The sequence below is a fragment of the Melospiza georgiana genome, chromosome 9, assembly GCF_028018845.1.
Source record: "Melospiza georgiana isolate bMelGeo1 chromosome 9, bMelGeo1.pri, whole genome shotgun sequence".
NCBI lineage: Eukaryota > Metazoa > Chordata > Aves > Passeriformes > Passerellidae > Melospiza > Melospiza georgiana.
In genome coordinates this window covers 22,573,371-22,596,678 of record NC_080438.1, presented here as the reverse complement: position 1 = coordinate 22,596,678, position 23,308 = coordinate 22,573,371, and the positions used below count along the sequence as shown (strand labels likewise).

Here is a 23,308-nt window from a genome sequence, read left to right as displayed (position 1 = left end):
AAAAAATGCAGAGAAGAGGCAATTTTGACCTAGAAATAGAATCTTCACTTGATTCAAACAAGGAAAGCTAATAGGTGTGTTTTCTATTTAATTACATGAAGTTGTTTTCATTAAAATGATTGTGCACAGCTGCTTGTGCATAAATGTTGCTGGCTTGTCAGCTGACTTTCTGCACATATTAAATTAAATTGTCCCCACATGGCCAGGACTCAACTCTGACTGTGCCTCTGGTAGTGCCATGTGTACGTAGGAGGTTTGGTACATTCAGGACTTGGTGGGCTTTTGGCACATGCAGTGATGAACTCCACAGGGAGTGTGTGGGGTGTCCCAACCCGCTGGCTTTTGAGGGCATGCAGGGACTGCCTCTGCTGTGTGCTCCAGGGGCGTGCCCAGTGTTGCCAAATCCATTACTATTCCAGCTAAGTTTATCTTATTCTGGAAATCTTTGATACTCTTACACAAAACCATTCTCAAATGCATGGAAACCCAAATGTGTGGTAATGTTCTGAAACAGGTCCAGTTTCTTTGCCTTTCTTTTTACACACAGCAGGACATTTGTTTTTCACATCAGGGGCACATTCCCAACCAAGATACATGGGAGATACTGTGATTAAAATGATGGATGTGAAAGCTAGTTTGGCTCCCAGTTTGGGTGGTTTCACTGCTCTGGCACTGCAGGGCCTGCCAGCTCCTCTTGGTTGATAGATGAAGTACTTATTGTGTCCCTGTCTGAGTGGATGGGTGCAGAGAGGCCTGCACTGGGCTCTGGTGCTCCATGCTAATCAGGTACCAGCTGATCCTGTCTGGCAGCTGTTTTAGCAGAACACAACAGCACAATTACACTGCTGTGGGGAGAGAACTCCATCCTTCCAGCACCTGTGGGGGTAAACATGTCCTTTATTTCCTGGAAAACACAGTTGTTTTAATCTAAGTAGCATCCTACATCTAAAGGTTGAGAAAGGCTACAGAAACCCAGGTGCTCACTGAACAAGGAGTGGTCCCAATAATTTATTATTCCAAAACCTCCAAAAACTGACATCTTGAAAGACAAGCTCAGAAATTAATCAAAAGTAATGAGGCCACAGACATATGAATGGAAAGGCATTGCTTACAGCACAAACCTGGAACAAACTGCAGACCAAAGTGGGTATATTGTGCATCTGAAAGTAAGAAAAATGAGCATAACAAGCATTAAAGGAGTCAGAAACCATGAGAAAGTCATTACTGCTTTGTCCATTGGTAAACACACCGGAGTTGCAGAGGGACTACATTGTTCTGGAGGTTTTGATTAGGACTGCCTGACCTTTCAGGGGTTAATCTGTTCACAGGTTCATTGGCCTGAGGTGGTGGGGAGGTACATACATGTCTCAATATATAGACCTTAATTCTCATAAGAACTGATGTTAAGAGAGCAAACTTTTTCCTGTAAAAGACTAAGCATGCTATAGCAATAGAAGTAGATAAATTAGTTGCAAGAAAGTGAGTGCAGATTTTTTCCTGAGTCCATATATCCATGTTATTTGCTTTCATTATTTAAGGATTAATTTCATCTGGTCCCAAAATGAGTCATCTCTGGGTGAACAACCACATGGATATGGTCACCCAGCATCATATGGTCACAGTGATCTTGATTATAAGCATTTAAAGTTTGTTAATCCTTTGTGGTTTTCTACTCATTACAATTTATAATCAAGTTTTAACAGGTATAAGAAACACAACTGTAAACTGCAAACCAAATGAGTAAAAATGAGTTGGTGAGCACATTTATCACTTTTGACAGAAACAAGAATTTTTGTCCTTGATATGGCTTAATGGCTTTTAGTATTCATTATTTAACAAAGCTTTCACATTTGAATTCAGAATTTGGCCCTTAAAAAGTACCACACTGCTCCTTCACTCTTGGATTCAAAGACAGTGCTTATGCGGAATTACTGAGGTTGAACATCCCTCAGAGCGGCATCACTACTGAATGAGGCAAAACTCCCTGAAGTAACTGTATCTTCCAAGGGCTTCCATCTTGCCACTGAAGATCAACGGTTGCACTTTAAACTTAGTTTTCATCGTTCTTTTGCTGACTTGCATGACTGCAATCGGCGTTCCCATTGATGGAGAGGAATCAATGAAAGCCTTGGGAACGAGTATCAGGGAGAGGGGACAGTGGGTAGTGCAGAGCGAGAGGATGGAGATTTGACACTGCACTTCTGCAACACTGCGAACACACATTGCTCTGCTCGTGAGAGGTTTCGTTTTATTTCTGTCAATGGCCAACACTTAATTCACATGAATGACATGCCAGTCATCCCTTACTCTCTCTCAAAGTCCTGCGTACCCTCTGAGGATGTCAAATAATCATAGCTAGGTCAATTAAGGCACTAAAAATGCCATCGCTTCTTGCACCAAGGCCATCAATCGTTTATAACCGCGGCGTTGGGTATTTCCACGGCGCTTCCCGGGGCTCTCTCCAGGGAATGATCTGCGCTCACTCGCACCCCGACGGCCCCGGATCTGCCAAGTCATGCTGCCCTTGCAGGCGCTGCCGCCCTCCCCTCCCGCCGCGTCCGCTCGCGAGATCCGCGCTGCTATAAAGGGGGCGGCGCGGCGGGGCTGCGGCACTCCGGGCCGAGCCGAGCCGAGCCGCTGCAGCAGCTGCGTGTGCGGGACCGGTCTGCGCTCCGAGTGAGTGTGCGGGGCCGCGGGGCTTGCTGGGCGCTTTGCACAGTGTTTGGGTTTTTTTTTTTTTTAGTTTCATTTTATTTTAATGTGTTTTTTGCTACTGTTTTGGGTGGGTTTTTTGTTCGCTTTCCCCTCCCCCTCTGCGCAGATGCGCCCTTGAGCGAGGCGCGTAGGGCGAGCCCTTTCTCGCCGCGTCTCTCTCCCGGGGGATCGCGCTGCTGCGGCTGCCGCCTGCACCGCCGCGTTCAGTTTCCCTGGTGTTGGTGTGGCCTTTTTTTGGCGGGCAGAGCGAGCAGATAAGCCCTTCCAACGCGCGGGCCTTTATCAGCGCTGCGCGGGGAGGAGCCGCGGGGAGGGCCCGCGGGGGCAGCGCTCGGAGCGCCTGCAGGGAGCCGAGCGGCCCCTTCCCCCGACAGGCGAGGCGGCATCTCGCTTCTAAGCCTTAAAAAAACCCCCAAACCCGAGCGCTGGCTCGGGGACATGCAGGGGGCGGCTCCCCCTGTCCCAGAGCGGTGTAGGGGCGATCCGGGCGGGGGAAGGCTCGGAGGTCCCCTCGGAGCCCCTTGGGCGCCACGCGTGCCGCGGTCCGTGCGCGATGCCCGCGGTTCGGTACCGCGCCCCGACCGCGGCCGCGGTGGCCTGACCGCATTTTTGTGACAGTCTGAGGGTGGGAGTGGAAGGCTGATGGTGCGTTTTGAAACGGCCTTTCGCTTTTGTTCAAGCCACCCTAAAGGTATGAAATAGCTCGTTCAAGAGAGCAGGCCTGCCTCATTATAATTGCAGTTTGAAGATAATTGAGGCCGTCTGCGGCTATGAGCAACAAAGATACTCTGGCCGGATTCGAGTGTATTTGATTTAAGGTGCTCATTGTACTGTCGTCCGGAATGAAAGGAAGTAACAATGATTCTGTGGTCTGCTCCTCTGCGGGTTAGGAAATGCTGTGGCTAAAAATCCGAGCAGAACACGCGCTGACCCCACAAGGAGTAGCAGAAGGGTTGGCGGGTCACAGCGGGTGCTCTGAGGAAAGCACATGGCTCTTGAAGCGTGAGGCAACCAAGGGCTCTTGCAAATACTAAAAAGATTTTAGTGTTACCAGAGAAAGGGGCAATAACTTGTAATTTAGAAAGAGGAAGTATCAAAGAGCAGTCTGACCTTGAATACCTAGTGAAGTACTCCAGAGGATTGCTGATGGAACAAATATAGAAGGACTGGCATAATACTGAGCAAAAGGATGACCTTGAACTTGGATAACAGAAAATAATGTAATTCAGTGATAAAAATGTGGGGTCATGCACTCCACGTCGAGCAGCTCTTGCTTATAAGATAAAATTTGCTAGTTGGAGGCATCTCAGATAAATACTGTGCTGTTGCTGTTCCCCTGTCCCTCTTGCAGAATTGCACTTTGAGAATCAAAGCTGCATTTGTGGGTACAGCATTCCTGATGTCCTCCTGCCAGGCTGCTTCACTGCATCTTACAAATGATCTCTAGTCCTGACCACCACATTCTCTCCCAGTCTGCTGCAATTAAAGACTAAAAACCCTTGGATGAGCGTGGGGATAAGGAGCTTTGTTGCACAGTTAAAATTGCTGAATGTGTGGGTGCTTCTCAACATGAAAACTGAGAGGTGGATCGTTACTGTCAGGGTGTGTGAGAGAAACCTCCAAAAGCAAAACCATTGCTAAAAAGGCTAGGTGTGGGTTCAAAGCTAAGTATTTGACTTGTGGGCTAGTTCTCCAGGAAAAAAGTGGCTGGCAAGGGGGAGAGAGCCAAGAAATGAGGTGCTCTCAACCTTTTTTAGAACGGACTTGGTGCCTTGCAGGCACAACTTGGAACAATCCTTGGCTCTTGGCTTTCCTTAGCAACATGAGACTCATGCTAACCTTTGAGGTGCTTTTTATCTCTGAGGCAGCCAGTGCTGCAGTGTGTAGAACAAAGTGAAATAACTTTTAAGAATATGTTGTGATCTGCAGAAATTAGGTTTGTAGAGTTACCAATTTCAAAGATTGTGCTCTGGAAGTCTTAAGGAGTTATACTGCACTCCCAGACTGAACAGAAATACTGCACAGGATGTATTACGCATGACAAGCTTTTGGGGCAGACAGCCAGAAGTAGCATTCTCTTGTCCTTGTGTACCCTTTTATTATTTTTCAATAGACTCAAAGGGGAAGCAACCTGGCTGTACTGATTTAGTCTTGGTGAAATGGTAATTAACATAGAATGTGATTTCCATGTGTGCCACGAGTCTTTCTGGTTGCAAATAAAAAAGGGTTGAATTGTTCAAAAGGGTGAAGTGTAGTTATGCAGAGCAATGTTCCCTGGGGATTACCAGAAGTTACTTTCTTTCAGAGTGAACAGGAAGCTCAAGTTTGAGGTCTTAAATTCCCTTGTAAAATTGAACAAGGTTCTTCTCATTGAAAGGTCTAAAAAACAGACTTTCCACTCCTCCACCACGTGGAATGATATGGTTTTCTGAGTACTAGTAAAGCTCTAGGCTAGCAGTTTACCAGACTCTGAGCTGTTACTGGTTAGATAACCATTACTGCATCTTTAGGAGGCCATGAGCCATGCATTTTGAAGTGCTGGCAGTCTCTCTAGTGGCTCAACTACCCAGGTGTCAAAACTCATTTAACGCTTAAGCCTTGTTGCAAGATTGAGTGCTGATAAACTGTCTTTGTTTAATCTAGATTGATAAAATGCTTTGAATAAATCCTTACTTCCAGGTGCAAATGTACCACCATCTAAACTGTATTGGTGTTAACTCCTGTCTAGGTTAAATCAAGATGTCTTCAGGAAAGGCTTTCATTGGCAAACCAGCTCCTGACTTTACTGCCACGGCTGTAATGCCAGATGGACAGTTCAAAGACATCAAACTCTCTGACTACAAAGGTAATTTCATGTACTTCTCTAATTACACAGATAGTCTGCCCATAGGAAGGACTGGAGGGTATCTGAAGGTGCATCTTGGTTTGGCTTTGAAATGATAGTGACCACTTGGCAGTGGACTGAAGATCAGAACTTGTGCAGTATGCTTGGAAGGCTGTCAGCAGCATGACTGAGTGTCCCAGCTGTGATAACTGTTACCAGTGAGCATAAAACTCCTCTAAACTGTTACCTTGCATCAGGCTCGTTGCCCTGTATCATAATGAGGCTGGTGTAATATTTCCAGACTGTGGCACAGCAGCATCTCCTGTCTCACCTTTGTCAATGGAAAGTAAATTCTTTCATCTAACCAACAAAGTCCCTTTCTCTAGAGTGCTGGCAATATGTTTGCTTTGCCAAAAAACCTTCACTCAAAACCAAGGGAAAGCCTGAAGTAATCAAGTACTCATGTTGACGGCTTTAGAAATACATTTCTAATGATGCTGCAGGCTACATGAGGGTGATGAGTCAGTACAGAGTACTCACCTATTAAAATGTCTCCTTGGCTGGTAGCCTTTGAGGTCTGTGGCATTTCTCTGTTAGGGGTCAGCCATGGGGTCTGTTGGTGTAGCACACCCAGAGCTGTACTTGGGGCAGGCCCATGGGAGCAGACCCAAGAGACAAGCATTCCCTGTTAAATTTGACAGTCTGGGTTTGGGGAGTTGAGTTGGGTGGGGTTTTAATGTGGTTGTTTAGGTTTTTTCCTGTATTTTGGTGGGGTTTGTTTTTTCTTAAAAACTAATAGATTCACCGCTTGTACTGCTTTTCTAGGAAAATATGTTGTGTTCTTCTTCTACCCCCTGGACTTCACTTTTGTCTGTCCAACTGAAATCATTGCATACAGTGACAGAGCTGATGAATTCAAGAAAATCAACTGTGAAGTGATTGGAGCTTCTGTTGACTCTCACTTCTGTCACCTTGCCTGGTAAGAATCAGCCTTTTAACCCAACAAATTGTTCTGCATGGTCTCAGTTCTTGCAGGAACTGAGTCCTGAGTGTATTCAAAGGCACTTGGTAAGTATTGGTAGTGCCAGGTGCTGCTGAACAGAGCTGAGCATACTGGGCATCTGTTCTTTTCTTGCTGCATGGCAGATTGAGTACGATATTGCAGAAAGGATCTGCTTCTGTTGTACCTTGAGCCCTCATTCTGAACTGCTATGTTTCTAACATGTAAACTTTTCTTCTTTTAGGGTCAACACTCCTAAGAAGCAGGGAGGTTTGGGCACTATGAAAATCCCCCTGGTTTCTGACACAAAACGTGCCATTGCCAAAGACTATGGAGTGCTGAAGGAGGATGAAGGTATTGCATACAGGTAATGTGCCAGAGCTGAAAGAGCTGATAAGTTATGTTGCAATGCATAGAGATGAGCACAGAGCTTGTGTACACTTGAACACCTGCAGCCAGCTAAAGCTATTGGCTGTTGTAGCTGTGAGCTCCTGCAGGCTGTCAGACACTCCTGCAAAGGGAGGTGGTCCCTGGGTCTCTGTGGGGCTTAGGCTTCCTGTGCTTTTAAGTTAAATTCTGCTTCCCTTTGACTGCCTGCTGCTCAGTGCAGGAGTCTCATGCAGGTGAGCTGCAAACAGTGATAATGCAAGACTTGCATAGTCATGAACATGATTACAGGAATTTAATCTAGTGATCAAAGTGCAGATTAATTAAACCCCAAGTCTTTAGTTGCTGTTCATAAGAGTTGCCAAAGGAGCTGAGCTTCTGCTAACTCCTAACCTGATGTTAGAGGATTGATGAGCTGTTGCTTGTTGTCTTTTTGAGACCAGTGTGCAGTTAGTTTTTTGAATGTGAGAATGTCTCTCCTGGAATTTGTTTTTCCCTTGTGTTTCTCTTTTTCCCTACTAGTATCTTTCTTGAGTAGTATCTTCCTGTGTCAGTGCTCTGACTTGCCTCCTGTCCCTCCTAGTTCCTGTTGGGCTTACAGCTGCTATTGTTTCATTGCTGTGCATGCACCAAGGTGTTAGTTGCTAGGAAGAGGTCACAGTAAGTGGTACAAATAGTGCCATAATCAAATAGTGAACCTGAGGTTTTGAAACTCATATCAGTCTAATCAGCCTTTCAAGAGCTGTGCTTAACTTCAGGGCTGGTTTTTGTTTGCTTTTAGGGGTCTGTTCATAATTGATGACAAGGGGATCTTGAGGCAGATTACAATCAATGATCTTCCTGTTGGCCGCTCTGTTGATGAAACCCTCAGACTTGTCCAGGCCTTCCAGTTTACAGATAAACATGGAGAAGGTAAGAGAGCTTTTCAATTTCATGTTTTCTCTAAAGAACAGTATTAACTAGGCAGATTAAATCAAGGGTCACTGAAAAGTACTGAGTACATGTATCAATCTGTGCACTGCAGGTAATTGTGACTGTTGAAATGCAGCTGGTTCTGTAAATCTGCTTGTTGAAGGACACCATAATGCTTTATCCTATTCCATGCTGAGATTTCACCTAAATCAATTTGGTGATGGATGTCTTGTCCAGTACATAGAAGTTGCCTCTTTTAATTAGACACAGAACATACTTGAGACAGAAATGAAGAACATTTAGTAACTTAGCCTGTAAGAGAGCTTGATTTAGATTCTGCTCTCAGGATTGGTAGGTTGAGACCATCAATACTAATGTAGTGTTGTATGCAGCCTGTTAGACAAACTATTTAAATTCCTGAAAGTCTACTGATCTTTGTCAATATATAGTGAGGGTAAAATGGATAAGAGTCTCTGTTCCCATAGTTCAAGAGGAATAAGGTGTTTGATACTGCCAGCTTTTCTGCAGGTGTGAAAGAAAAAAAAGACACTGCAGATAAAAAGTTAGAACCAAGTTAGAGAAACTCAAAATTGCTATGCAGGTGTTAGTAGTCTTCAGTTGTCATTAACTGATGAGATGTGTTGCTGCTGGTTGTACTCACTGTGCTTCAGAAGTGGTAAATCAGGGGCAGGTTTTATTAAAATGAGCTGCTCTCGTGACTGTGGCATATAAATATATGTTATGTGAGGAGACATATCAAACGTTTGATGATGGAGAAGTCACATGTCATGCAAATGAAGCCTTTAGGGGTTTACTGTCCTTTGAGTAGTCAAAACCTGGCAAAAGGTTTTCCTTTAGAACTTCAGGACTGCAGTCACATCTAAATCAGGACGGACCAGAGTAGATGTGTAGCAACACTCAGAAGCTGAGCATTCTGTGGCTAAAATTGCCAGTCCTGAGTGGAGCTAGCATCCAGCATTCCATGACAGTAAAGAAGGAATACTATTCAAAAAAGGCTGCTCAAGGAGCTGCTGGTAGTTTGAGACCCTGCAGCCTCTGCATTTTTGATAGCCATGTAGGGGAACCAGTGACAGTTGAACACTTTTTCCCCTGCCCCTTTCAGCTGGAGGGCTGGACCAGGGTGGATTAAAGATAAGGGGAATACAGACTTGGCTGGATCCAAGGAGATAAGTGTAGTGTGGTGTTCGAGCCTTTCTGACCTGGCTGCTGGAGTTGGTCCTACCTTTGCTATCAAACTTTCCAGAAGCTTTTAGTGGGGCTGGAAGAGCTGCTTGTGTAAAGGACCCGCTGTGTCTGGGCAGAAACCTGGTCTGGCTGTTACTGCCCAGTAAACAAATAGAAACAAGCCAAACAAAGCATCATGTGACACTAAATGCACTGTCTGTATGTTGCAAAGATCTGTACATGTTCTGAGTTGCTACTTTGCTTTAATGTTGTGTAAAACATGTTCTGCAGGAGCAGCTGGTAAGACTTTAAACATTCTTATCATTTCAGTGTGCCCAGCTGGCTGGAAGCCTGGGAGTGACACAATCAAGCCTGATGTTCAGAAAAGTAAAGAGTATTTCGCCAAGCAGAAATAAACATTCAGCCTGAGTGGAAACTAGTATGCCTTACATAAAGAGCAAGTATCAGTTACTGAACTTTGATTAAGTCATTGCATCTGAGTCAAGGGATCATGTTATAGTTATAACAGTAACTTTTTTACTTGAAGGAAAGTTTGTCCTGTTGACAGTACCTTCATAGCAAATCCTAACGATCAGTATCTGTACATCAAGCCCTGTTGACCTTAGTGACAATGCCGTGTCTGTGGTTAGCCATGTGTTACATAGAGCAGTGCTATCCTTTTGTAACTCTATTAAACTGGTGAAAAGAGCACACTGTCTACTGTTCTTGTATGTTGTCATCAGGAGACCTGGGAGCAGTGCAGGCTGCACTTCTGAAAGCTTCCTGTAGATGTCTTGAGTCATAAAGGCCTTTTACTACAGCTCCATTAGAATGGAGAGAAATAAACTTAGTATGCACGTTGAAGTAATAAAGTACTTCTCACACTCTTCATGACTTGGCTGCTAGATGGAGGATCAGGCTGTCAGGCTTAAACTCTGGGCCTTGTGGTATTGCTTGGAGCATGTGGCTGACAAAGGTGGGGCATCTCCTCATGCACCATGTCAACTTAAGTCATTCTGGCATCTATGTTAGCCAAAACTGACTGTTCATGTCATTCCTGGGTATCCAACATTGAGTGTGAATGCTGTCTCTGTGGGAGTGGAATACTGGGCTTTCTGGAAAGGAAACTTCCTTGGATATACAGCATTCATCCACAGTCTTTACCACTACATGTCGTGGAGGTGATAACATGCCAGTTATCCATTAGCTTGTAGTCATATGATCTGGATCAAAAGGGTGACATTATAAAATCTGGTACTCAGGTGTGCTCAGCCTTGTCTTTAATCTTTATATTTCAAGTGATTATGTAAAACTCAGAGCACATGACTGGCCTTAAGTTATACCAAAGCTGTGACTGCTGTGTAGCTTCATAGTTCAGTGTGGTTTGTGATAGGAATAAACTTCAAAGCTGAGGACTTGGGTAATGAGCTCTTGCCTAACAATGGAAGGGAGTTAGAGCCCTGTGATCTTCATGTACCTGTGAAGATTAAATTCTTACCGGACCTTGTAACCATCTTTAGCTCAGGTTGTAAACAAGTTCTGTCCTGCTTAAAGTCAGCAACACTAAAGATGAGGCCCAGGGCTACTTATGTCACTCTAAAGTGAAAGTTGTATGCCTTGAGTAGTAAACTTGTTTTGTACAGCTCCAAAAAGTATGTGGCAGAAGCCTTGGTCCCAAATAGTTCAATATCTACTAAAGTAGCTAATCCCATGAAGATATGTGAAAGTAATGTTTAGCTGGATCACTTCTGCTTAATTTTTTAAAAATCCAAAGTCTCAAGATAACACGAGGCCAGCTTCCCAGGAAAGCATTGATAAGTAACAGGGGCATTTATATGGTTCAAAGTAAAAGGAATATAAATGAGCGTGGCTGAGTGAGAAGTTACCAAACTTTCTTTTCTAGCAAGTGAAAAGGATTAAAGTTAGGGCTAAGTTAATGTAAAACTTAGCTCAGTTGTTATATCAGCCTTGAAATGTGAAATTCATTACAGTGGTTACTTGGAGGGCACTATGTCTCCAAGTGCCACATCTATAAAGCTTTTTTTAATACTTCCTGGATAATAATTGTACCACTTCACTGGGCAGCTTGCTTCAATGCCCAACCACCCTTCCAGTGAACAAATCTTTGCTTGTATCTAATCCAGACCTGGTGCAAATTGCATTTCCTCTTGTCTCATTGCTCATTAGTTGGGAGAAGAGACCAAACCCACCTCACTACAACCCCTTTTAGGTAGTGTTACAGAGTGATTTTGTAGCTACTTGGTCACCTACCCCTGGACATAGAGAATACAGGGGTTCTCTGATGTTCTGCTCCTGAGCCTCTCTCCAAAAAGGGGATCTTTATGTGCCCATCCCAGGCCCTGGGAGGAAGGTGAGGGTCTGGGGGTGGTTCTGACCCCAGCAGCTCTGTGGCTGCTGTCAGGAGAGGTCAGAGCTGCCCTGCAGCACATCTGGGCACAGGAGTGTCCTGTAGAAACACCCCTTGGGTTCATTTCTTCATCCCACTCCTCTGGTGTCAGGAGTTTCCCTCACATGCTGTAATTTCCTGTGTCCTGCCCACCTTGAGCTCCCCCACACTGGGAGGCTGCAAACTGTACCTGCTTAAGGACCACAGTCACAGGTGAGTGATGATACTGTGGAAACTGCAAACAGCCAAGAAACCAAATCCCTGTGGATTAGGAACTGTATTACATGTGTGCATAAAAGGATTGACAGTGGGAATCAATGCAATGAAACAATTCCTTTTCATTCTTCAGCCACATGAGTCATTCCTGGGAAGGTTTGCTATGATGTCATTTTAATGTTTACATAATTTACATTTCTAAGAGAAGAACACACAAAAAATATGTAACAAAGCTTCTTCAAACCAAGAAGATTATTATTATCTTTGTTAAAACTCTGTATTGATTTAGATATATCTTGGAATCTCCAGTAAGTGTTCAGAGGCTTACACCCCACTTCTTGCATCATGACATCTTAGACTGGTGTAACTTTTATGATACTCAAATAACTATAATTTATTTAGTTTTTTATTGTTCTAATCATTTATTGAGGTGGGTTTTTCCCATGGAGCAATGGATGCAGATGTATTTTGGCTACAATTATGAACTGCTTTTGCTTTCACAGCCAACAGGTGCCATATTTTCCAGTGAGGTAAAAACCTCCCTCAAGCAGTGCTGGAATTTGACAGGATGAGTAGCTGCCTATTGGCATTTTGTGTGAGTGACTGCACATCTATTTTCCTAGTTTGAGTGTTTATTATAAATATAACCTTTACTCATTTATTTCTTTAGAATAGTCAGGTGAAGGAAAACTGAAATATATCTTACTGTGTCTCTATCCTAGATCTCTTAATTTGTTGCTGATTGCTGTGATTCCTGAGGATTTATGTAAGCATTCCTCAGCTGGACAGGGGAGAGAAAATAGTGGAAGGTTCATGGGTCAAGGTAAGGACAGGGAGAGATAAGTAAATTGGCTTAATTTTACTACCAATCAAATTAGAGTAGGATAATGAGAAATAATGAGGCTGCAGGGGAATCTGCTCTGGAGCACCTCCTCCTCCTTTGTCACTGACCTGGTGTCTGCACAGCTGTTCCTCACATTGTCCCTCTCTCTCTGCAGCTGCAGGTTGTTGCACAATTGTCCCCCTTCTTAGCTCTGTTATCCCACAGATGGCTGCTGTTGGCTCCCTTGGAAGCTTCGAGGAGCTTCTCACCCCTGTCACCCCCTGCCTCTGCTACCAAACTTTGCCACACAAACCCAATACACACACACTGTGCTCTCAAATTATCTAGAATTAAAAAAAATATATTCCCTCATGTTTGTGGTAGATATTTGTAATTAAGTTTTCAGATAATAGCGTTTGTGAAGGAGCAACTTGATTTTTTTGGAATGTATAATACAAAGCTGTGCATCAGACAGAAATTCTATATATTATATCTTGGCATATATAGGGTGTGATGTTCGATAGTAAACACACAGAATCTAACCTTTACTAGATTTTGTACAACTTCTGAGTTAGTAATTTCAAAATTAACAACTGCATGTTTATATTTAGATGCTTAGAAGAAATTGCCTCTTACAGTTTAAAGAATTACCACTTTGTTACAAAGCGAGCTTCTCAGTAGGTTTGAGAAACAGTATAAAAAGTTACTAATGTTTAAAAGTACTATTTTCTTAACAAGTATTCCATCCTTTTTATCAGGCCTTTGTTGAATATGTTATTGGATTGTCCAGCAAATCAATGAAGTTCAAAGAACAAAAGCAAGAATTTTATATCTCACAGGTATTGCAAAATGATGCCCTTTGGTTAGGAAAGTCTGTTTGCAAAAGCTCCATGAAAGCAGCTTTTAGAAATGTTACACATCAAAATAAGTTATGTAAAGATTATGCTAAAATACTCAGGTTTATTGTATTAATAGTCTGAAATTTTCAGTGGCTCTGGTGTTCAGTATTATATTACATGACAGTCTGCAAATGTTCATCCTGATGCATATTTCTAGATTGACAGAGGACTTAAACCAGAAATGTCTTGGTTCTAATTTGCAAAGGGTGAAATGAGGGAAGTGCAGAGTAGTGGAATGCACCATGCTTAGACAATTAATTCAGAAAGTGTTAGTGTCTTTTTTTTTAAATAGAATTTAATGGTACATACAAAAAGAACACTGAACAAAGAAATCAAAGAAATGTTTTTTGCTCATGAATATAGTAGCTCTATTTTTAATCCTTGGAAAGAAAAAACAGAAGTTTGCCTTTAATGTAGAGTCAGACAAACTCTGCATTACCAATGGCCCTGTGCTGCACAGCTCTGGGTGGCTGCAGGAGAACAGGCTGTGAGTTGTTTGCAGTGTTCCTGAACAAGAGCTGAGCCTGTGGGAAGCAATTCTCACCACACCTAGTGATGAAAGGTTTGCTTCAATGTGAAATTTGGCTCTTTCACCTGAAACTTGAATCACTGTACATGTTATGGGGACACGTGTCTGAATTTAGAATGTTTCTGTTTGAGCTCAGATATGTGACTAAATATAGGTGAAGTCATTAAGGTTGCATTGTCCTCTGACACCAACTCCAGTAGGTTTATGTCCCATATTCCACAGCAATAGATTTTTGAAGTATCTGCACTGATGAGTAAAACCAATATCTTCTGTCTAGAAAGGAAAAAAGTCTTCAATCTACACTTGATAAAGCATCATAGCCTAAAATTGATGTATTTCATCAAATTCACTTTTTACAACAATAGGGCAGTTTTTTACATTTTGGAAGACTGAAGCAACAGTGAATGATTCAGGAAGACTAGTCTGAACAATACTGGAAAAAAGGTTAATGACATGAAATTAATGCATTCACAGAAAGAGCTATGATTCTGCATAAATTTAGGAAAAAAAGGAAAATCCCTCTACTCCTTCTGTAATGCACTTAAAGGAATTTTCCTGTCCCATGGTTTGCTCTACACAAGGAAAAAACCCCAAGCAACTTAGTGTAAATGTGTCTGATCTTCAGAACTTTCAAGGTGTTTGGGGGAAAAGAAAACGTGCAGTTATTAAATTTGCTTTCTCACTGAGTTGTGTACAAACATCAACAAAGATAACATGAGAATTATAGATGTAATATTAATGAATGACAGTAGCCATTTCAAATATTTATATGCATATATGATCACATTTTGCAGATCTTGGTATATTACTGGAGATATTTTAATCATTCCACTAAATATCTTACTGCTTATTTTATGACAAAATATTCAATTCTTTCAAGTTTCCCACCGTATTTCCTAAGGAATGTGGACATCTTTTTGAGTACAGAGGGAAAAGAAAAGCTCATTTGTGTTCCTTGGTGCTCTGTTTCCTCCTTGAAAACCTAGAAGGGAAGTGCCCTGTTCTGTTTTCTGAAGGAAACATGATGGATGATCTGTCACAGGATATATGACAGCACAGGAAGCCAGTGTAACAGCAAAACCCCTCTCATGAATACATTTCTCTATTTTGGTAGATGAATCTCTGAAAGTTCAGCTTGCAGAGGTGCAGCTGTTTCTCCACTGCAGTGAGCAGCAAAACCACTTCCCTCAGAGGAAGAGTTTTGAACTGCTGCTGCTGAAGGCAGGATTCAAAGCTAATTTGTTAAACACACTTTTTGCATGAGGCTTAACAAAGAGTGCTGATAACCACAGTGGCACTGAGCAGTAGCTGCCACTATTCTTAACTTGGGGGTTTTTGATTAAATTTCAATTCAAGTCAATGTGCATTTTCAGAAATATAACCCATGTCAAATAGCAGTTACACCAACTGAGCCTCAAATTGCTCAAAGAGAAATCAATTCCTGATTTCCAGGTGCATTTGGTCACAAATGAATAAAAGACCATGAATATGATACTGAATGAGTAAAATTATGCTTCTGATCCAGAGGAGGGCAATCTAGGTCTAAAAAAACCCCAAAACAAAAACATAGCAAAAAACCCAACCCAAATGAGACTTTAAAACTCCCATCAAAACAACAAACTAGAAGAGTTCCCTGTTCTCCTAAGGTTGGCTATTTTTGATTGACACACCAGCACACATTTACACAGCAAAGCATCTTTAGTTTTCCATAGTTCAGAGGAAAACAGCATTGTTACAAGCCACTCTTTTTATGGGAGAAAGAAAAAGTCAGTATCAGGAATTAAGTTTGCCACGCTCTTCTTCATGCTGCAAAGTAACTTTAGTGTTTATTATTGTACCACTGAGATGTAACTGATTCAAACTGGTACCAAAACTCACCAACAGTGTTTTTGGAGGTGTTTTCTGAGCAACAACTGATGGTCGTTGGTAACCAGGTTAGATTGTGCTTTGTATTTAATTGGTATTGTCTGTCAAATCTTTAATTGTTATTAAAATCTCAGTTATTTTTAGGGAAAAATAAAAAATAGGGGAAAACTAAGGATAGTAAGAATGGTAAATGCATGAAGCTATTACAAATTTATTAATTCTCCATAAACATTTTATTAGCTTGAAATGTACTGAATACCTTGTTGCTAAAACTGAATTTAAATTCAAATAGCTTTTAATTTCTTTTATTTTTCCTGTTCAGCTCTTTAATACTCACCCTACAGGTTATACTGAGGAAGAGTCTTTAATAAATGTTTAAAAATTAGGATTTAGAGAACAACTTGCTTAAAAAATGTAAAATGTGATGCTTGAACTAGTAAATCTATCCACGTATTTGCAATTACTTGTTTGACATTTGCAAGGGCTGAAACTAAGAATGCCTTCACAATGCCTCAGGATCCAAGGCTGATCCATTCCTCACCATGTCTGGTCTTGTCCCAAGAGATGAGGTAAGTCAAACAGGTTCTCAAACTTCAATTTTATAAAACAAAGGCCATTATACTGCAACCAGCAAGGGGAGAAATCTACTCACTGTGTATCTCACTGTGCAGCTGTGATCTCAGTGAGCTGCCTCAGGGAAAGTAATGCCCAGTCCAAGTCACTCCAAAATCACTGTAGCAGGAATGGATATTGCTAAATATTTGCACTCTGTTCTGCCTGACACAACTGTGTATTCCCAGAAGCACAAGGAACACAGATCACTGTTCACTAATAGGTTTTAACCAGTAAAAATTCCAGTACCCACAGGCCTTACTTTAGTGCTATTGAGGAAAAGTCCCTCAGTTATGTCTCACTGGACATCTGGAACTTTTGTTACTGTTAAGAACAGAGGAAGAAATGAGAAGTGCACTATCATGGTGCTTGCTGTTATAATGCTTTTGCTGAAGTGACCTGGGAAAGATAAACCTTTATTGGACTTACTCACAATGTGATGCAGGTTTTATTTTTCATATCCCAGTGGCCTGTGATAACAGTTTACCACCTTCTGCTAAGATAACCATTTTTTCCCTTAGTTTGCAGATACTGTGTGTGTCTTAGGTAGCTCACTCTTTCCAGGATATTAAAAAAACCATTATTGATTCTCTCTTGAACATCTTGAGTTCTCCACAAGTTAAGAACTGCATTGTTTAAATAAAAATACTCAGTACTGAGATTTACTTACAACTTTGTATATTTAGTAACCAAAATACCATTTGAAGAGAAATAAATTACAGAAATTGAAATGCATTGACCACGGTAATCTGTTTAATAAATTAAGACAAAATATTAAATATTTGTAAGAAATCAATACCAAAAGATCAAAATAATTTACTTTAAATTGTAATATAAAAAGATAGATTTGATTCAAATCTATATTTATCCTTCTAAGTGAATCAGTATTTTGTCTTTGTTATGAGTATGAGCCATTACCTCAAGCCCCTGGTAAATTACAGTTCAGTTTCAAAGTTCTGAAACATCAAACAAATTTGAAACAGGAGTAATTCTGTAACAAAAGAACAGATTTTAAACAAATTTCATTCTTTACCTTAAATTAAACATCACAATACCTCTATCACATTCTATGTCAGGTGTCTGCCTTAGAGATGAACAAAGCATGGAAAGCAACAAAGACTTTTTTGTAACAGCAAATGTAGTGAACAAACCCAGTGATCACACGCTCACGACTCTGTTTACAGGGCAGCAAACTTGTTATCCTGAATTTGGATTACAATGAGTTAGTGTACAGACTGTGAGCAACTGTATCAAGCAGTGAACAATGGTGAGGGCAACCGTCCTGGTGGAGTCTCCAAAGCTTTGAAGAATCCCAATGTAAAAAGAAAGGGCTCAGTTCTGCAAAGTGAGTATTTCTTCATCATGTTAGTACCCTCAAAAGGAAAAAAGTGCCTGTCCATTTGCAGCATTGCACTGCAGTCTAGTAAAACAACTCCCATTAAATATTATTTTAATGTATTATATTACTTTAACGAGGTCTGAGCCTCAAATTGCTCAAAGAGAAATTAATTCCTGATTTCCAGGTGCACTGTAGCCTCTGAACAAATGTAACAGGACAAAGTCATGGAAAAAATGTTGCTTCTGTCTGAACATGTTTAATCCAGGAATATAAGTAACATAAATGTCATTAATATTTCCCTTTCTTCTGTGCTTGTTTGCCTGTGCATGTGACAAGGCCTTGTGCCATGGCTTTTACATGTGTGCAGGTTTACAATCTTTCCCACAAAGAAAACACACCAGGAAACTGTGGCAGTAACTGTGGGGAGGGGTGTGCTGTGTGCTGGCACTGAAAAATACTTTTAACACAAATGTGGTCTACCTTAGAAAAGGCCACGAGAATTGTCTTTTTCAGTCAGTTATCTTAATGTGAATAAAACCTCCAATCATATGGACATTACTCAGCATCTTTCCAAATATTAATTCCAGTCAGCTCTATGAATGGATAAATGCTTAAATGTGACCTAGGCAAGACTGTAAAGACTGGACATGCGTTCCCTAGGGAGGGTTAATAAAATGCTGGCAACATCTAAAAAAGTACCTGCCCCAAGTTTAGACAAAATCTAACTAAGCAGTTCAATGATTGATGTTTTTTTTACACCTACAAAGAATAAAAACAGAACATTCAGAAAGAAAATTATTGAGAACAAAAGTGATTTTTCTAATAAGCAGCATGGATTTTGGAGTTGCCAGGGTGTCTAAACTACTCCAAGTAGCATGGATTTAAATTTGCCAGGATGTCTAAACTACTCCCAACCAAAGGCTAATGGCAGCTTACTGGGCTCCAGCCCAGATCAGCAGCAGCACAGCACAGACGGCAGAGCAGTGCTCCTCTCTCAGGGAAGCTTTGATTGCAATGTTTGCATTGAGGCTGCTCGGATTTGCCACGTCTGTACCAGCATAACCTTCCTCCTCCTCCCCCTCGGCACCGGGAAAAGCCGCGCTCATGAGTTGCCCTTTGCTGCCCTCTGCCCTCGCGGAGCCGCTTTCTCAGTGAAATGCGATTCTCTGCGCTTCCTGCGAGAGCCCCAGCAGCCGCAATCTCTCGGCTGGAGGAGTGGCAAAGTAGGTTTTCTGCTCCTCCGAGTACCTCTCCTTCACTTCAATGATGTCCCTGTAGCGGCCGTCCTGCCAGTGGAAATTGAACTGCTCGAGCAGCTCAATCCTCTTCTCCTCGGAGCTCACACAGTCCACAGGGCGGGGCTGCTCCAGGAACGGCACCTGGATGGCCGGGAAGAGCAGCAGAGCTCGGATAGCAAACCAGCCACCGTACTTGGGATGGATACAAACGCCAAAGATCTTCTGGAACAAAAAAAGAAAATATATCCAGGCTGCCTCACTTTGTGTCTAATCAAGGCTAGAGTTCAAAGCATCCATCAGATGCTTCTCTCTCTCCCAGCCTTCTGTTGGAGAGCTGTACAGAGCAGAAGGGAAAACTTTTCTGAACGTGTGGCTTGAAGCACTGCATTTCACTCCCGCTTTCCTGTGCCCACACACACTTCCCTGGAATGTGGGGAGAGGTTCCTTTCTGCAAATCTATTACAGAAATTAACCACAGAGCATTTCCCCCAAGTTTGTAATGCTCTAAGCAACAGGTTTTCCTTTACACTGCCATTTATTCTTCTATCTAAGTAGGTTTAACAGATCAAGATATTTGTCTCCATGACATCTCCCTACTACCCTGAAGAATCTTGGAAGCTTCCAATGCCCACGTGAAACATTTTATGAACCTATATGTGCTCTGGACTTTGTAGCTTCCTGCAAGATGAACTAGTGACTAGTGAGCAAACAATCACTGTACAGTTCAATGTTTGCAGTTCAATGGTTCTTCCCAGACTGTGTTTCTGCCTCACCTTTTTCCCCCAAGGATCGAGCTTCACATCCTTCCTTTGGTAGTAATATGCAGCTCCAGCAACGTGGGCAGCTGTCTGTGCCAGGAACTTGGGCTTTCGGCTCGGCAGCAGCTCGTAATCAAACATGATATCCACCCTCTGGTCAGGGAATTTCTGAGAAAATACAAAAACATCAGCCCAGTCTCATGGAAAAAGCCTTGCCACTCCAGAAGTGCTAGATGGCAGCAAATCAGGCACATGTGAAGCCTGTAGAGTCCCACATCCTGCTGCTGAATTCTGTCAGCAGGCTGGAGGCTGTGGGCATTCAGCCTGTGCCTGCAGAGCTCCCTCACAGCTGTGAGATGTAACCCAGAGGCAGAACACGCAGGTAAAACACCCAAAGCCTGCTGATGCTCCCTCCTTCAAGAATAATGCTTCACCCTCCCAAAGAGAAGGGCAGGAGCCTGCAGGGTTTTGTCTGCTGCTCAACCCACCTGGTTATGTGCCACAGCACTACATGGAATGGGGATTTCAGCTTCTTACCTCCTTCAGACGTGACAAATGATGGGAAACACACTGATCCACAGGATCCCTGATTATTTTTAACCGTTCTTTGCTCACAAAAGGCTTAAGGGCCTTGTCGAACATGGACGGCGTGCTGAGGACCACGAAGGCCAGCGTGTCATCTGGGTAGGGGAGGTGGAAGGCTGGCTGGAGAACAGCATTGTACCACCCAACCTTGGCAAAGAAACACAAATTTCCATTAGAACACAGACACCACTCTAGTGGACATGCAGGAATGTAAAAATGTGGAAATAACTGCAGCCCCCTTCATTTGCAACCCAGATGGGCAACCTGCCCAGGGCCTTCCTTTCAAACCAAGTTGTTTTGCACTCCAGGATTCAGTTTGGGGAAGCTGTGCTGTGAGCTGTGAGATAAGAATCACACACAGCATTCAGCTCCAGTCTGCCCTTTATCCAGCTCTACTCAAAAACCTAGAGGGAAGTATGAGCAATCAGTCTTGCCAACGCAAATCAGATTGGGTCAGATAAAGCTTTTATAGGTTTGATTTTTTTTTTCTCTTATCTTGGGCCAGAAAGAAACTGGTGGTTCTGTTTTGTGTGACAAGTTGAATGTTTTACTACTTCTGCAGGAAACACTTGTGTGGAATGAAGGATGTGAAGCTCTTGGCAGTGCTAAGCCCCCCCCAAAAACGTTTGTTATCAGCAGCACGTGGATCATGACACAGCCACATTTGGATATTTGATTCCAGGGCTGGACACAGTCCAGAAAAGAGAGATCAAGCCAGGGCAGCAGGAAGCATGACCAGGACAGGGCTCAGACCTGCAACTGCCAAATGCAGAAGGAAACGGCCCAAACCCCCTGCACTCCACTCCTAATGCCCTGCACAGTAACATCAGTCTTTTCATAGGTTATGACAATTCCCTCCCTCCTGGGGTGCCACAAGGCCAGGTCTAACAGTCAGAGAGATGCTGAGCAATGGAACAGTAAGGCTGAAAATGAAACATACTGGTTATTCTAAATAATCAGTGAAATTACTGTGATGGTAACTCTGCAGCTGGCAATGGCAGCCAGACTGCCCATGAGGAAACTCAGAACAAAAACTAGATTCACTATAAAGTTTACATTCTGATATGAACCTCTAAGTTTAATCAGTTTTGGGGCTTTGAAGGTGCTGAATTGAAATGTTACAAAGAATTAGAGAGCTGTGAATCTAAGCTTTGCTGGTTTCCCAGTGAACATCAGTCAGTGCACGAGGGTTGGCTGTGGCAGAATGAAATCTGGAGAGAGCTAGAGGGCCAAAAGGTTTCCCATCTCGTAGCTACAGTCTTTATCTGGGTTCTGCCCTGAATTCTGCTGATATGTTCTAGGCAAGCAGCATTGAGTTTTCCAAATTCCGGAGGCACTTATCTCATTACTTCTCTCACCACCTCATTGCCTTGTACTTTTTATGCAAACAAGATCACAGCAGGAAATAAAAATATTTCAGGTGACAGATAGAACACTCTCCGAGGGAAGGGCACGTTTATTGCAGATTGATTTGTATGCCATGTTGCAGATTGATTTATTGCAGGTTGCCCCGGGGCAGGTAAGGAAGGAGCCCCTGCACTTACAGCCGCACAGGGCACAGCGGCCGAGGCTGCAGGGGCCAGGGGCAGAACAGGGGTCAGAGGAGCCATGGGGTGGTCAGCACTTCCACAGACAGGGGCTCCCACGCTCAGTTAAAATATAACCTTGCCCGGAGGACTTTGCCGCCTGCCGGGGCAGATGTGTCATTGCGTAACCCCGACCCCGCGGGTCAGGGGCCCGCACCGAGGGCCGGAGCAGCCGCTGCCGCTGCGGTCACCTTGCCCCGCGCTGCCGGGCGGGCCGGCCGGACCCCGCGCTGCGCATCGACCCGCGCCGGCCGCAGCGGCTCCGCGGGGGCGAGCCCGGCCCCGCTCGGCCGAGGGGCGCCCCGAGCTCCCCGGGGCACCGACCCCCGGCGCCCCCGGCCCCTGCGCGGCCCCGGGTCCCGCTCCGCGCCCCGCGCGCCCTCGGCTCCCGCAGCTCGCGGGCAGTGACGTCGTATCAGTGACGTCATGGTGACGCCATTACCTTTAAGGCGTGCGCCTCGAGGCCGAGCGGGCCCAGCGTGCTGCGGAGCTGCTCCGCCACGCGCCGCTCCATGGCGGCGGCGGCGCCGCCGCGCGGGGCATCACGGGAGCGGTAGTTCCGGCCCCGCGGGACCCCCGGCGCGCATCGCAGCGTCTCCTAGGAGACGGCGCGGCGCGCAAGGAATTGCGGGAGTTGTAGTGCGTGGCACCTTCCCCTCCGCGCCGGCTGCCCCGGAGAGGACTCCGTGTCCCAGCATGCTCAGCCAGCGCAGTCCGGCCGGGGTCCCCTCGCTGTTCCCGCCTTGTGCCCCGCTAGGGATTAGGCCTCTTTTCCTGACCTCACGCTCTGTGGGAAAGCCCCACCTATGCCTGTGGGAGGGTGCTGCTCGCTGAAATAGTGAGGCCTCTCTGCTGGCAATCCTCTCTCCTTCTGAAAGTACACACGTTCTTTGCAGATTCTGTGTTCCCTACCACTTGCCACACTGGAGACTGAGCCTCAGATTTGGATCTCCTTACCCTAATCTTTATAGCTGCTTATCACAAGCTTTATAGTATTAGTGCAATGCTCTCCAGCCTGTAGTCCTGAGTTTTATGAAGTGCAGGACGCCAAATGTCCAAGGTCTTGGGGACAGAACTACCGCAGATATTCAAATTTACTGCTTTGTGGAGTTTCCTTGTATTTTCTAGTACCCCAAGAGTTCCTCCTTATTACATCCATGCCTTCTCTACTGGGAGAGCAGATGGATCCTGTCAGTCATGTTTAGAATTACAGTTTGTTGTTTCCAGATCTCCCTGTATTTCCAGCTTGTAAAGTTGCACCAGACCACCAACTATGTTATTTCTTGGACTAAAATGTAAGTAATCCTTTTACAAAATCTGTTTCAACCCGTCCGCCATATCATTGAATATCTCAGTCTGTGAATTGACTAAAACAAGAGAAAGAGCTCCAGCAGAAACAGATCCATAAGCTATGAAGCAATGAAAAC

General features: G+C 43.7%; 2 protein-coding genes across 3 annotated transcripts; one reads left to right on the top strand and one right to left on the bottom strand.

Moving 5' to 3' along the window:
• The first annotated feature begins 2,592 nt into the window (after nt 1-2,592).
• Nucleotides 2,593-9,734, top strand: PRDX1 (peroxiredoxin 1). Its single transcript, XM_058030386.1, has 6 exons — nt 2,593-2,676; nt 5,444-5,560; nt 6,365-6,518; nt 6,784-6,906; nt 7,708-7,838; nt 9,354-9,734. Exons 2-6 carry the CDS (start codon nt 5,455-5,457, stop codon nt 9,437-9,439), a joined length of 600 nt encoding a protein of 199 aa, XP_057886369.1. The 5' UTR covers nt 2,593-2,676; nt 5,444-5,454; the 3' UTR covers nt 9,440-9,734.
• Nucleotides 9,735-15,576: 5,842 nt separating this feature from the next.
• Nucleotides 15,577-22,405, bottom strand: MMACHC (metabolism of cobalamin associated C). Of its 2 annotated transcripts, none has more exons than XM_058030603.1 (4): nt 22,324-22,405; nt 20,248-20,442; nt 19,726-19,878; nt 15,577-19,174 (listed from the first exon to the last, which is right to left on the bottom strand). In XM_058030603.1, exons 1-4 carry the CDS (start codon nt 22,393-22,395, stop codon nt 18,863-18,865), a joined length of 732 nt encoding a protein of 243 aa, XP_057886586.1. In that variant the 5' UTR covers nt 22,396-22,405; the 3' UTR covers nt 15,577-18,862. The 2 variants fall into 2 exon arrangements, with proteins under 2 accessions (XP_057886586.1, XP_057886587.1); XM_058030604.1 differs by having other exon boundaries at nt 15,577-19,171.
• Nucleotides 22,406-23,308: the final 903 nt, after the last annotated feature.

Bases quoted from the DNA above. Each gene is read 5' to 3' on its own strand.
- MMACHC (XM_058030603.1), bottom strand. From the start codon at position 22,395: ATGGAGCGGCGCGTGGCGGAGCAGCTCCGCAGCACGCTGGGCCCGCTC. The intron at 20,443-22,323 runs GTAATGGCGTCA...TTCTTTGCCAAG, and splicing joins TCGAGGCGCACGCCTTAAAG to GTTGGGTGGTACAATGCTGT. The intron at 19,175-19,725 runs GTGAGGCAGAAA...TTTTTGTTCCAG, and splicing joins TCGATCCTTGGGGGAAAAAG to AAGATCTTTGGCGTTTGTAT.
- PRDX1 (XM_058030386.1), top strand. From the start codon at position 5,455: ATGTCTTCAGGAAAGGCTTTCATTGGCAAACCAGCTCCTGACTTTACT. The intron at 5,561-6,364 runs GTAATTTCATGT...CTGCTTTTCTAG, and splicing joins CAAACTCTCTGACTACAAAG to GAAAATATGTTGTGTTCTTC. The intron at 6,907-7,707 runs GTAATGTGCCAG...GTTTGCTTTTAG, and splicing joins GATGAAGGTATTGCATACAG to GGGTCTGTTCATAATTGATG.